At 48.0% G+C, this 13843-nt stretch overlaps 1 protein-coding gene across 2 annotated transcripts in view; it reads right to left on the bottom strand.

The window, feature by feature from the left end:
* Positions 1-13843, bottom strand: part of CHAF1A (chromatin assembly factor 1 subunit A) — a 188731-nt gene that overhangs the window by 53964 nt on the left and 120924 nt on the right. For both annotated transcript variants that reach the window (XM_077273072.1, XM_077273064.1), the window contains exon 8: positions 6424-6631. In XM_077273072.1, coding sequence (XP_077129187.1) covers positions 6424-6631 — 208 coding nt within the window. The remainder of the gene's footprint in view (positions 1-6423; positions 6632-13843) is intronic.

Here is a 13843-nt window from a genome sequence, read left to right on the forward strand (position 1 = left end):
TACATTTTGTTTTTGAGAAATCAAATTCAAAATTTGATGCGCAATTGTGAACAAAATTTAAAATTGTGAAAAAATGCATTGTGTGTTACTTGTATTCTTGTTTATATTTGTACACGGATTCAACTTGGGACCTATCAAATTTCTTTTTTTTTTTTAAGCCTTGAATCATTTAATTTTAGGTTTGCGCGAGTTTCTTCCTTTTTCCTTTTCAAATTACAACTTATTGAATTCAACATTTATATGCAACAATAAAGAAACACAAAAACAAAATACCGAAGTGCCAGCATAAATACATCTTAGGCTACGTTCACATTTGCGTTGTTGGGCGCAGCGTCGTCGACGCATACCGACGCATGCGTCATGCGCCCCTATCTTTAACATGGGGGGCGCATGGACATGCGCCGGTATGCGTTGTACTGCGTTTTACGACGCATGCATCATATAGACGCACAAGACAAGGCGCTGGGGACGCTACTTGTTGCGTTTTCCCTGCGCCGAAAGTCCCGATCTGTAGGATCTTATGTCAACGAATGTGTCGCAAAACGCTGCGTTGTGTACATGCGTTGTTGGTTGCGTCGCGTCGCCGACGCTGCGCCCAACAACGCAAATGTGAACATAGCCTTAAAGGGATCCTGTCACCCCCAAAATCGAAGATGAGCTAAGCCCACCAGCATCAGGTGCTTATCTACAGCATTCTGTAATGTAACCCAGGTCTCAAGGGCCACGCCGTCAAATCGAGAGCCCCCGAGTTCTGGTGGTAGAACGGGCCTTGTGACAGAAGATTGTGGAGGTCGGGGAGACGCCAGGGGGCGTCTCCTGTAAGTTGTACGATGTCGGCGTACCATGTACGTCTGGGCCAGTCCGGTGCAATTAGGAAGGTTGGAACTCCCTCTTGTTTTATCTTCCTCACCACTCTGGATATCAGGGGGAGAGGTGGAAAAATATACAGAAGCTGGAACTGAGTCAAGTCCTAAACCAGAGAGTGTGCTCCGAGCGACCGCGGATCGTGTGTTCTGACCATGAAGTTGGAGACCTTGGCATTGAAGTGGGATGCCATTAGGTCCACATCCGGGGTCCCCCAGCGATGGCAGATCTGGCGAAAAATTTCGGGATGGAGAGACCACTCTCCCGAGTCTATTCCTTGTCGGCTGAGGAAGTCTGCTTCCCAGTTGTCCACCCCCGGAATGTGGCCCGCCGAAAGAACCGACCCTGTGTCCTCCGCCCAGCGGAGGATGTGTGACACTTCTCGCATCGCCTGGGTACTGCGGGTCCCCCCTTGGTGATTCACATATGCCACGGCCGTGGCATTGTCTTCTGATGTGAGAGGCTGCCAGTAAGAGATGGAAGGCCCTCAATGCCAGGAGGATGGCACGAATTTCCAGGATGTTGATGGGCATGGTCGCTTCCATTGGGGACCACCTGCCCTGTGGTGTAGGTGCACCGCACCCCAAGCCGTCAGGCTCGTGTCGGTGGTCAGAACCTTCCACTGACCTGTGAGAAGGGATTTCCCCTTTGCTAGCGAGGTTGGCTTGAGCCACCAGTGCAGGGACCTCCTGGTTGACGACGTTAGCCGGAACTCCCTGTCGAGAGAAAAAGGATTCCTCTCCCTGGACTTGAGAATGGCTAGTTGGAGAGGCCTGAGGTGAAACTGGGCAAATGGGACCGCTTCTATTGCTGCCCCCATCTTGCCGAGGACTCTCATGGCAAACCGGAGAGATCGAGGGGGTTTGCGGAGGAGGGTGCGAACTCCTAGGCGGAGAGCCAGTGCCTTGTCCTTGGGAAGGAGCACTAGACCCCTGGAGGTGTTGAATAGCATTCCCAGGAAGGTCAGGGACTGACTCGGGGTTGGTGATGACTTTGTAGGTTGATTAATCAGCCCATGCGACAGAGTATCGGTTGTGATTGAGACGCTGAGCTCGCAGTCCTTGAAGGTGGGAGCCTTGATAAGTAGATCATCCAGGTATGGAACGACAACTATGCCTCTGGAGTGCAGGACGTCCATGGTGGCTGTCATGACTTTGGTGAACACTCTGGGAGCCGTGGCGAGTCCGAAAGGGAGAGCCACGAATTGGTAGTGGTCCTGGCCTATTGCGAACCTGAGAAACCTCTCATCGGCAGGTGCAATGGGTATATGCAGGTATGTGTCTTGTATGTCTATGGAGGCAATATATTCTCCCTTCTCCATGGACGCAATGATGGACCGAAGGGACTCCACGCGGAAGTGATGGACCCGTACATATTTGTTGAGCTGTTTTAGGTCTAGTATGGGCCGTACGCTGCCTCCTTTCTTGGGAACTACGAACAGATTGGAGTAGAACCCTCGGAAGCGGTCGGTCGTGGGGACCGGTACTATGACTCCTGCTTGAAAAAGGGAGGAGACCGCTTGGTGGTAGGCACGAGCCTTGGCTGGCGGTTTTGGGGGGACAGAGGAAGAATCGGTTCGGTGGGTTGGAGGTGAAGTCTATTTTGTATCCGGAAGACACTAGTTCCCTGACCCACCTGTCTTCTGTAATAGTCAGCCAGACTTGATGAAAGAGCAAAAGTCGGCCGCCTACTAGTGTGGGGTCTTCCGGAGTACGTGAGTCATGATGAGGAGAAAGTCTGAGATTTTCCTCCTCTGGGCTTAGGCTGGCCTGCTATTGACTGCCAGGTCTTGTCCGACCTTTGCGGTTACGATTTTGTGCTGGACGCGAGACGGACCAGCCCGAGGAATTCCGAAAGGATCGGAATAGAGTTTGGTTACGCTTCTTGTAAGTCCGTTTAGGTCTGAGTTGGGGAAGAGAAGTACTCTTACCCCCAGTAGCATTGGATATCATAGTGTCCAACTGTTCACCGAAAAGTCTCCCACTGAGGTAGGGGAGGTGCGTGAGGGACTTCTTTGAGGCTGCATCCGCTTTCCATTCCCGCAGCCAGAGGATACGCCGAATGCTATCCCCGCTACTCCCCTTGCTGAATCCAGAGCTGCATGAAGCATGTAGTCTGCTACAACTGCTATTTGAACCGCTTGGTCCGACAGCTCAGGAGCGGATGCTTGGAGAGCTTGTAAATTTTTTGCCCAGGCCAGAATGGCCTTGGCAGCCCAAACTGAGGCGAACGCGGGAGCCAGGGATGCCCCTGCTGCCTCGAAAATTGAACGAGCCATGCGTTCTACCTGCCGGTCTGCTGCATCCCTGAGGGTTGAGCTATCTGGCAGTGAAAGGAGGGTCTGTGCTGCTAGCCTAGAGACTGGGGGGTCCACTTCGGGTGGATCTGTCCATTCCTTGGTGTCCTTCTGTGGGACGGGGAACCTCGCCTCCAGATATTTGCGATTAGCAAATTTTTTCTCAGGCTGTGAGAGCTGCTTTTTAAGGATCGCCTTAAACTCTGGGTGGTTAGAGAAAACCTTAGGCGGCTTCAGAGGCCCTTCAAATAAAATCTTATGTTCTGGGGCCTCTGGTGGCGGATCAGAAATGTCCAGCACCCGATGGATGGAAGAGATTATGTCCTCAACTAGCGCTGTATTGCTAGGAGGGATTGGGATCAGGGACCCCTCCGTTTCCCTGTCTGAGTCAGAGTCGCAGATGCCTTCCGAATCCTGTGTATCACTGAGGCATCCCCTGCAGAGTGAGCCGGGGAGGAGGCCTTCTCTGGTCGGGGATTGCGGAGATCTGCATTGTCTATCCCTGGAATGGGACGGTCTAGATGACCTGGAGCTACGGTGTCTCTCCCTAGAGGAGGATGATCGTGTGCTATGGGATGATGCAGATGAACTTGATCTATGGGTCCGCTTGCGTCCTGACCTAGACGTGGATGTGCCAGGGTCATCTTGTTCCTGAGTCAAGCTCTCCCTTTGCTGGGTAACGGTCATAGCCGAGGCAGGACCCTGCAGAGCCTGAAGCAATGTGGAGGTTAGGTTATCTATAGACTGCGTCATAGATTGCGATATCTGAGTAGCCCATTCTGGCGTGGCATTAGACACTGAGGCGTTGGCAGGGGCTTCTTGGGGTTCTGACGCATTAGTTTGTATACAGTTCTGGCAATGCGGGTACGTGCTGCCACTGGGGAGAGCGGTCCCGCAGGCTGTGCAGAATGCATAATAGCAGTTCTGCTTGGTTCTCTTGGACCTTGAGCCCGGCATAGTGCACAGAGTGCAGAAGGGCTGCCGGCAGAGGACCTTACAGGGGTACAGAAACCTATAGGGGAGCCTTATAGGTAATATGGATTCACAGCTGAGTAAAAAACCCAGCTGTGATCTTACCCCACCAGTGTGCCCCTAGGTCCAGCGCCGAAGATCCACAGTCCTGTGCCCCCCGGAGACTGGCTGCCTGGTCCTGCAGACCGGGAGATGCAGGGTTAATCCTGCAGCAGAAAATGGCTGCTGAGAAGGAGAGGAAGGGGGAGAAGGGGGCGAAGAGCTGGAAAAAGGCGGCAAGGCTGTGTAAAAACGCGCCCCTTCTGTCTCGATCCACCCTTTTTATGACACTGTAGAGTGTCATATTTGTCATCCGGGGGGCGGGCCGGGGGGGAGAGAGGAGGTGGCGGCTTCAGCTAGGCCGAAGCCGGGGCCTAAATTAGATGCCTGAGGCGCAGAAGGGCTCCAGGACAGCGCGAAAGTCCAGGAGGGGGTCGGATCTGAACCGGACCCCCCGGATTTAAAGGCAGGATGGCGGAGGGGCTATGAGCGGAAGGGGAGCCCGGTTGGGGTCTCCCTGAGGCAGTATAGAGCTGGTGCTGCCGCAGAGACAGGGGTGCAGGGAGCCCTGTGTGTCTGTGCCATGCCTGCCTGCACTCCCCCCGGCCCCAACAGGAGCCCGCAGCTGGGCTGGGGTCCCTGGATGCAGGCGCAGTGTGCTGGCCCATTGCTGGGAGCTGTAGAGTGCTGCCTGTACAGGCCCCACCTGAGGCGTCTCAACCTAATACCCCCAGAGGGGGATTAGGGAGGGTGCTGTTGTCACACCTTCAGGGGCCTTTATCCTCGCCTCGACCTCAACCCAGGAAGGAGGGGGGGTCTCGACTTCGAACCAGCACCCGAGGGACTGGGGAAGGAGCGACATGGGGAATAGCCATCTCTACTTCAACTGAGCACCCCATAATAGGAGGCCGAGGAAGGAGCCATGCCGGGAGTCTCACAGGAGACCCTCTTTTCTTCATCTGTAATCCCGTCGGAAAAAAAATCTTTTAGGTGTGCCTCCTATACGACACTAAGCAAAAACTGGAGAAGGCTGATGCCATCCAGGGGTGTATACTGCAGAGGAGGAGCCATAGTTAATCTTTTTCAGATTATGCATAGTGTCGCCTCCTAGTGGACAGCAGCATAACACCCATGGTCCTGTGTCCCCCAATGAGGCGACAGAGTAAAAGAACCTAGACATGTTTGGTGTCTATGAACTCGTAATGACCTGGAGAATCATAATAGCAGGTCAGTTTTAGCATTTAGTGAACCTAGCAAAAAAGCCAAACAAAAAACTAGTGCGGGATTGCACTTTTTTTGCAATTTCACCGCACTTAGATTTTTTTTACCCGTTTTCTAGTACACGACATGCTAAAACCAATGATGATGTTCAAAAGTAGAACTTGTACCGCAAAAAATAAGCCCTCACATGGCCATATTAATGGAAAAATAAAAAAAAGTTATGGCTCTGGGAAGGAGGAGAGCGAAAAATCGAAAAAAGCTAGGTTCATGAAGGGGTTAAAAAAAAAAAGAGGACACTTCTATCTTTTTTACTTAGTCCCACTATGGGACTACCTTTTTTTGCAGGCTGACTGCTTCTATAGCATGCAGATAAAGTGCTGCACTGACAGCAAGTTTCCTAGCTCATGACATCACATCACCATGGCAACGATTGGGACCCCACGTCATGCAGCGGGGTCTCCGATGCAAAGCCCTCTGCCGGCTTCCAGAATGAAGCAACTGTGTTCGGTCGCAGCATTTCAGGGGTTGAAGTGTTGGGAGCGGTCAGACCTAGTGTCGGGTGTCAGCTGATAGAATCAGCTGACATCCAGCAGCAATCGTTCGCGCAGCCCCCACACGCACGTACTGAATTTGTTATGTAAAAAAATGGTCAAACTGAAAATCACAATGACGGCTAATGTCCATTATGTGTAGCCCAGACTAACATGTGGCTAATATACAAGTGGGAAAATAAGTTATTGCTAGTCGAGACCCGTATAGAAAAAGTAGAGCGGTAGATACAGGTAATAGAGGAAAAAAAAAAGAGGCCAAAAACACAGGATAATTCTGGAAAATACAGAAGGTCATCATACTTTCATGCCTGGAAGAAAAACAAAAAAAAGCATAGATTTAAATCCCCTATGATATATGTACCTTTTAACTGATATTAGGGGAAAAAAGGCATTGTCCATAGCAATCACAGAGAAGTTTTCCTTTCCCTAGGGAGTAAATGTTGGTAGGTGAACATAAAAAAATTAAAATATGAGACTTACAGTGTCTTGAGTCCATGGCTTCCTTGGATTTATCATTGTGCTTGATCTGTTCCATGTGCCCCAGTAGGCTGGTCGGTAATTCTCGCAGAACTGAAACAATTTCATTTTACCAAGTTTTCTACGCTCTTGTATATTTTGTTTCTCAACAATTATATTCTCCTGTATGGCTTCATCTGTATTTTCTAGAATCTGTACATCTTCTGTTTCACTGCCATTCACAGAAAAATGTCAAAACAGTATTAAGTTTTGTAAATTTTAATTAACCACAAAAAGAAATACAGATCTACAGTTTTGCCTTGGCTGTGTATATATGTATCTACCTCACGCACAGGCTGTATAAAATGCCCTTTTTGGCATTATTTTCAAAAAAGGATGACAAATCTAATTTTGGAACCTGGAAGTAAATCCTAACATTGAGATCTTAAAAATGCTTTTAAGAGTTTCTATGATTAAATCATAATCAATCACCACTTTATAAGGGTCTTGTAGCTGGCCGTCAACAAATTAAGAGAAATGCAGATTGTATAGTTAGCCAAGCAAGGAAAGTAGGTAGTCAAATAGCCACAAAAGAAGCGCAATTACAAAAGATATATAATATGTGCAGATTAGAGGGCTCCCATAATTCCCAATTATGCTACTTTGTGATCTTAAAGCAAACTTAGCAGGATTGTGCTCAGTAACCTACAGTGTCAGGTCGGTGCAGTTATACTGATTAAAATGATAACTGGGGTGATGCAATCCATCTTGTGTTTGTTGCTTAATCAGCATGTATAGTTTTCAGTTAAGGAGATTCTCGTGCTTCGGGGCAGCCTGTTGGGGGTCTCTATGTGGTGTCCTGCTTACATATTCATCTGCATGGAATATGCCCGGTCACTGATCCCTCAATGACCTGCCCCTTATTTTACATACTGAATATACTAAGGCTTGGAAAAAAATAAAAAAATAATATTCATCAGGCAGGCGGCGCCTACACTATAGCATGATAAGGTGGATAAAATGCATATTTTTGTTTTCTTTAGACATTGTTTTAAGATTTTTTTTTTTTTTCAAACAAAATGGGGCTGGCTGCCACGCCTGACCAGTAACATCTATCGCGTTTTGATAGATGCTACTGCGCAGGCGCTGCCGTCGCCATCTTGATGGAGCCTAATTTTTTTTCCTCTGCCAAAATGGCGACATAGCATCTATCAAAACACGATAGCTGCTACTGAGCAGGCGATGTCGCCAGTGCCATTTTGTCTGGAGAAAATAAATATCTGACTTAAAATGAAAATATGTATATGATCTCCTCTAGGCTACAGTGTAGATGCCGCCTGCCGGATGAATGTGAATTTTTTTTTTTACCCTTCGCCACGACAGCACCCCACATGAGAGAGAGGGATCCGCCCCATAGGAACAGGAAACCTACAGAATAAAAGGAGGCGGTCCCCTCTCCTCCTCAGTTTAGGTTTCCTGTTCCTATAGGGATCCCGGCTTACCTACAGATGAAGAGGATCCCTGGGCCATGCACCCGCCTGCGCCGGTGTCCGAGGGAACAGCAGGGGCTGCGATTCCATTAGCAGCGGCGGGGGAGCCCCTGCTTGCAGCCTCCCCCCTCGTCTGGCCAAACATCCATGGTCCGGGTCCGGTCACCGTGGGTCCGCCCGGCACCATGAGGACGCGCGCGCTGCGGCGGCCAGCTTAATACTTCTGACCGCCGCATGGTAAGTGAGAGCGGCGCGTCTAACCCGGAAGTCGCTGGAGCACTTCCGGGTCGGTCCGGGGAGGCAGGAGAATTCGGCGGCAGATTTAAAAAGCAGCACTGGCGTCGGACCGGTGTGTGTAAGATGGCTTCACCGGCCGACGAAGCGCACTTGCCCGCAGCAGAACAGCGTTCTCCCAGCAAGGAGAGAAGCACTAGGAGCAGCACAAAGAGTGGTGGTCGACCTCCAGAGAAGGGATCTACCACCAAACAAAATCCGCCTCCAGAACCGGTACCTGTCAGCTTCACTGGGTGAGTTTTTAAAAGAATCTCTTCCTATATGCTGATATATGTTCCTCCTGTATCCCTTCCTCTAGACTAAGAAAAGGACACACAAGTCCAAGCACAAGGAATTTGCTTTATGTACGCAGCCCCTCCCGGATGATTTTGCTAAAAAATTATGTTCAGAATGTATCATACAAACCTTGCGGCAGGAGAATATAATGACTCCATCAGATGTCAGAGCCATAATCTGGGAAGAAATGCAGGGTTTGGCGCAGACAAGTAGCACCAGTACCCATTGGCCTAGCAGGTCCCGATCTCCAGTTAGTTCAGAGTCAGAGGATGTGCATATATCCTCGGACGAATCAGGATCTCAGCCGAGCTCATCCGAAACTGAAGGGGGGCTTTGTCTTCCCAATAGCAGTGTGGATAATGTAGTGAAATCTGTCAGGAGCACGATGGGGTGCTCAGACGAGAAGGAGAAAAAATCAGCTCAAGACAATGTTTGCGGGGTTAGGGCAGAAAAAACGTAGATCCTTCCCCGTCATACCAACTATTAAAGAAATTATTAAAAAAGAATGGGAGAAGCAAAACACAAGAGGTTTCCTACCATCATCCTCTAAAAGACGCTATCCTTTCAGCGACGAGGAGCTGAACTCCTGGTCAAAGGTGCCGAAGGTTGATGCCGCAGTAGCCTCTACAACCAAGCAGTCGGTATTACCAGTGGAGGATTCCGGGGTCCTGACAGACCCGCTGGACCGTAAAGCAGAAGCTTTACTAAAAAGATCGTGGGAAGCTAACACGGGGGCGTTTAGGCCCACCATATCTAGTACCTGCACTGCAAGGTCGCTACTAGTGTCGATGGAGCAACTGGAGGAACAGATTAGAGGTAGAACTTCGAGAGAGTCAATCCTGCCGAAATTCCCTCTAATTAAAGAAGCAGTAGCATTCCTGGCTGATGCCTCCGTGGATTCGCTACGCCTAGCAGCCAGGTCAGCCGGCCTAGTGAACACAGCCCGGCGAGCACTCTGGTTAAAAAACTGGAAAGGGGACGCACAGGACAAAGCAAAACTTTGTGCGATCCCCTGCCAGGGAGAGCCTTCAGAAGACGCCCCTTTACCAGGAACAAACCGTTCGAGCAAAGGGAGCGATGGGAGACGAAAGACCCAAAGCAAAAAGGTGCCTTTTTTAGCGGATCCCATAATCCAATACGCAAATACCGCTAACCAGAAAGTGGGCGGCAGATTAAAATTCTTCCTTCCCAAATGGGAACAAATAACATCTAGCCAATGGATTCTGGACATTGTGCAATACGGCCTAAAATTGGAGTTTGATCGAATCCCTTGGGATTCTTTTATAGTAACATCACCAAAAGGACGAGATCAACAAAGGGCTCTGGAATCAGAGATCCTATCTCTTCTATCTAAAAAAGTCCTGATAGAAGTTCCCCAGGATCAAGAAGGGAAAGGGTTCTATTCCCCTTTATTCTTGATCAATAAGCCAGATGGTTCGTTCAGAACCATCATAAATCTCAAAAAATTAAATTCCTTCCTACGTAATCATACCTTCAAAATGGAATCCATTAGTTCTACCATAAAACTCTTAATCCCTAGGTGTGTCATGGCCGGAATAGACTTAAAAGATGCCTATTATCATCTTCCTATACATGCCGAGCATCAGCAGTACCTAAGGGTAGCAGTCATCCTGGAGGGACAGGTTCGTCACTTTCAGTATGTAGCAATGCCTTTTGGGCTTTCTATGGCTCCCCGCATCTTCACTAAGGTGATATTAGAAGTGATGGCTCACCTACGCCAACGGGACACCTTGATAATACCCTACCTAGATGATTATTTAGTAGTAGGAAACTCTATACTTCAGTGTAAAGCTCGTTTATCTAATACGATCTCGTCCCTACAGGAGTTAGGTTGGATCGTCAACTTCGAAAAGTCCCGGCTGAATCCAGAAACCGTTCAAACATTTCTAGGAATCCAGCTAGACTCCGTAAGTCAGAAATGCTTCCTTCCTCAGTCAAAAAGACTGACTATACAATCGAGGGTATCAGAGGCAATAAACAACCCCTACATGGCACTAAAAAAAGCCATGTCCTTACTGGGATCATTAGCCTCATGTATCCCAGCTGTACCGTGGGCACAATTTCATACCCGTCAATTACAGTATGAAGTATTGTCAGCTCAGGGAAAGTAAAATAACTCTTTCCAAAGATGTCTTAGAATCTCTATCCTGGTGGCTAGATATGGAACACCTTTCAGGGGGTGTACCATGGATAATAGACCCGTCTAAGATAATTACCACCGACGCCAGCCCGATTGGATGAGGTGCGCATATGGAAGATAGTCTGGCCCAAGATACTTGGGACCAGGCAGAATTGGTGTGTTCCTCCAATTGGAAAGAGTTAAAAGCGGTAGAATATGCCTTAAATCATTTTCTTCCGCAGATTCAAGGAGCAAATGTAAGAATTTACTCAGACAATTCCACCACAGTGGCATATGTGAACCGTCAGGGTGGTACAAGGTCAGGAAGTCTAATGACCATAGCAGCAGACATCTTCCAGCTGGCAGAGACTCATCTCGCATCCCTAACAGCCCTGCACATCAGAGGTGTAGAGAACATCAGGGCAGACTACCTCAGCCGGAACGAGTTACGTCAAGGGGAATGGACCTTAAACAAATCCATATTCAGAATAACAGAATCATGGGGGATACCACAAATAGACCTATTTGCCACAAGAGACAATCGGCAAGTAAAAAGGTTCGCTTCCCTGAACTTCATGGATCACCCAGATATATTGGACTCTCCACCATCCTTGGAGGTTCAAACTGGCATACGCCTTTCCTCCGATGTCTCTGATTCCACTAATGATCAGAAAAATCAGGAGGGATCAAGCAAGAGTGATCCTCATTGCACCGTTCTGGCCGAAAAGACCATGGTTCTCTTGTCTCCAGACCATGTGCCTATGCGACCCATGGATTCTCCCATCAGACAAGGAGCTGCTGTTCCAGGGCTCCTTTTTCCACCCGCAAGTGAAAGGTCTTCACTTGACGGCGTGGAATTTGAGAGGCAACTATTAAGTTCAAGAGGGTTCTCAGTAGAACTAGTAAACACCCTCTTACTGAGCAGAAAAAGATCTACCACCCTAATATATAGTAGGGTATGGAATAAATTTTTAGATTTTTACACAGTACCGTTCACCAAGCAAGTTCCGATCACACCTATTCTAGAGTTCTTGTAAAAAGGCCGAGAATTAGGCCTATCTGTAAATAACTTAAGAGTTCAGGTCTCGGCATTAGGAGCCCTATATGGATGCAATATAGCAGCTAGTCGGTGGATCTCCAGATTCATAAAATCTTGTGAACGTAGTAAACCGGTCCATATTCCCCGTCTACCTCCGTGGGATTTAAATCTAGTACTAGAGGCCTTAACCAGCTCCCCATTTGAGCCACTAGATTCCATACCTTTAAATGTACTGACATATAAAGTAGCCCTATTGGTAGCTCTAACCTCAGCTAGAAGGGTTAGCGACACCCAGGCCCTATCAGTAGACCCACCCTTCTTACTGATATTTCATGATCGGATAGTCCTAAAACCAGACCCCTCATACCTCCCTAAGGTAGAATCCACCTACCACAGATCGCAAGAGATATTTCTCCCTTCCTTTTTTGATTCACCTATAACTCCAGAACAACATAAATTCCACACTTTAGATGTCAGAAGAGCCATCCTAACTTATATAGAAAGGTCTCAGACATGGAGGGAGAGTAGGGCTCTGTTTATCTCCTTTCAGGGCCACAAGAAAGGACATGGGGTCACAAGAGCTACCATATCTCGATGGATCAGAGATGCTATCTGCTTGGCCTATACGTCAAAAGGCGAGATTCCTCCAGTGGGTATAAAAGCGCGCTCAACACGAGCCATGGCTTCCTCCTGGGCTGAACAAGCAGATGTACCGATCCATTTAATATGTAAGGCCGCAACTTTGTCTACACCTTCTACCTTTTACAACCATTATAGACTCGATCTATCTACATCTTCTGATCTGACCTTTGGTAGAGCTGTCCTTAGTACAGTAATCCCACCCAAATAAATGACTCTGAAAATCTCTCATGTGGGGTGCTGTCGTGGCAAATGGTAAAAAGCCGGATTACTTACCGGTAATGCTCTTTTAATGAGTCCACAACAGCACCCATTTACTACCCTCTTTAAGTTATGCACAGCTCTTTCTTTTAAATTCACAAATAATGGTTGTATAGAGTTTAAGATATTTTATGTTGCTGAATAAGAATTAATACTAAAACTTTTGCGGTTCCCTTTTTGTACTCTGTAAACTATACTGAGGAGGAGAGGGGACCGCCTCCTTTTATTCTGTAGGTTTCCTGTTCCTATGGGGCGGATCCCTCTCTCTCATGTGGGGTGCTGTCGTGGACTCATTAAAAGAGCATTACCGGTAAGTAATCCGGCTTTTTTTTTCAAACCAAATTATTTATATATATATTTATATATTCAGTAAGAAAAATAGGGGGGCAGGTCACTGAGGGATCAGTGACCTGTCATAAGCCATACAGATGAATACCTAAGCAGAGCAATGCATAAAGACCGCCCACAGGCCGCCCCAGAGCACAAGTATATCTAACTGAAAATAAAGATTAAACAACAACTACAAGACGGATTTCATCAACCAAGGTATCATTTTAATCAGTATAATGGAGTCAACCTGACAGTGTCTGTAGGTTACTGAGCACAATCCAGGTTCACTTTAAGGCTGTGAGCGAACTTTCAGGATTTTTCGGCGGTTTTCCGCTATAAAAACGTTTACATTAAGCATCCTATTACTAGAATGCATTCCGCATTTTTTGTGCACATGCTGCGTTTTTTTCCGGAGCGGAAACGCATTCCGGAAAAAAAAGCAGCATGTTAATTTTATGGAATCGCGGTGATTCCGCACACATAGGAATGCATTGATCCGCTTACTTTCCAAAGGAGGCCATGCCCACCATGCGGGACGCAAGCGGATCATGTGCAGTGGTACCCAGGATGGAGGAGAGGACACTTTCCTCCACGGACAGGGCACCATATCCCTGTTACAAAAAAAAAATATAATTATTCAAATAAAAAAATAGTGATATACTTACCTTTCGATGGCCCCCGAAGTCCTCCCGCCTCTCAGCGGTGCACACGGCGGCTTCCGTTCCCAGGGATGCATTGCGGTCACGCGACGTCACAAAGGTCCTTCGCGCAAAGCATCCCTGGGAACGGTACCCGCCGTGTGCACCGCAGAGGAGATCGGGGACCATCGGAAGGTGAGAATAACCTTTTTTTTAACATTAGATCTTTTTACTATTGATGCTGCATAGGCAGCATCAATAGTAAAAAGTTGGTCACACTTGTCAAACACTATGTTCGACAAGTGTGACCAACCTGTCAATCAGTTTTCCAAGCGAT

The sequence above is a fragment of the Ranitomeya variabilis genome, chromosome 1 (genome assembly GCF_051348905.1).
Source record: "Ranitomeya variabilis isolate aRanVar5 chromosome 1, aRanVar5.hap1, whole genome shotgun sequence".
Classification (NCBI taxonomy): domain Eukaryota; kingdom Metazoa; phylum Chordata; class Amphibia; order Anura; family Dendrobatidae; genus Ranitomeya; species Ranitomeya variabilis.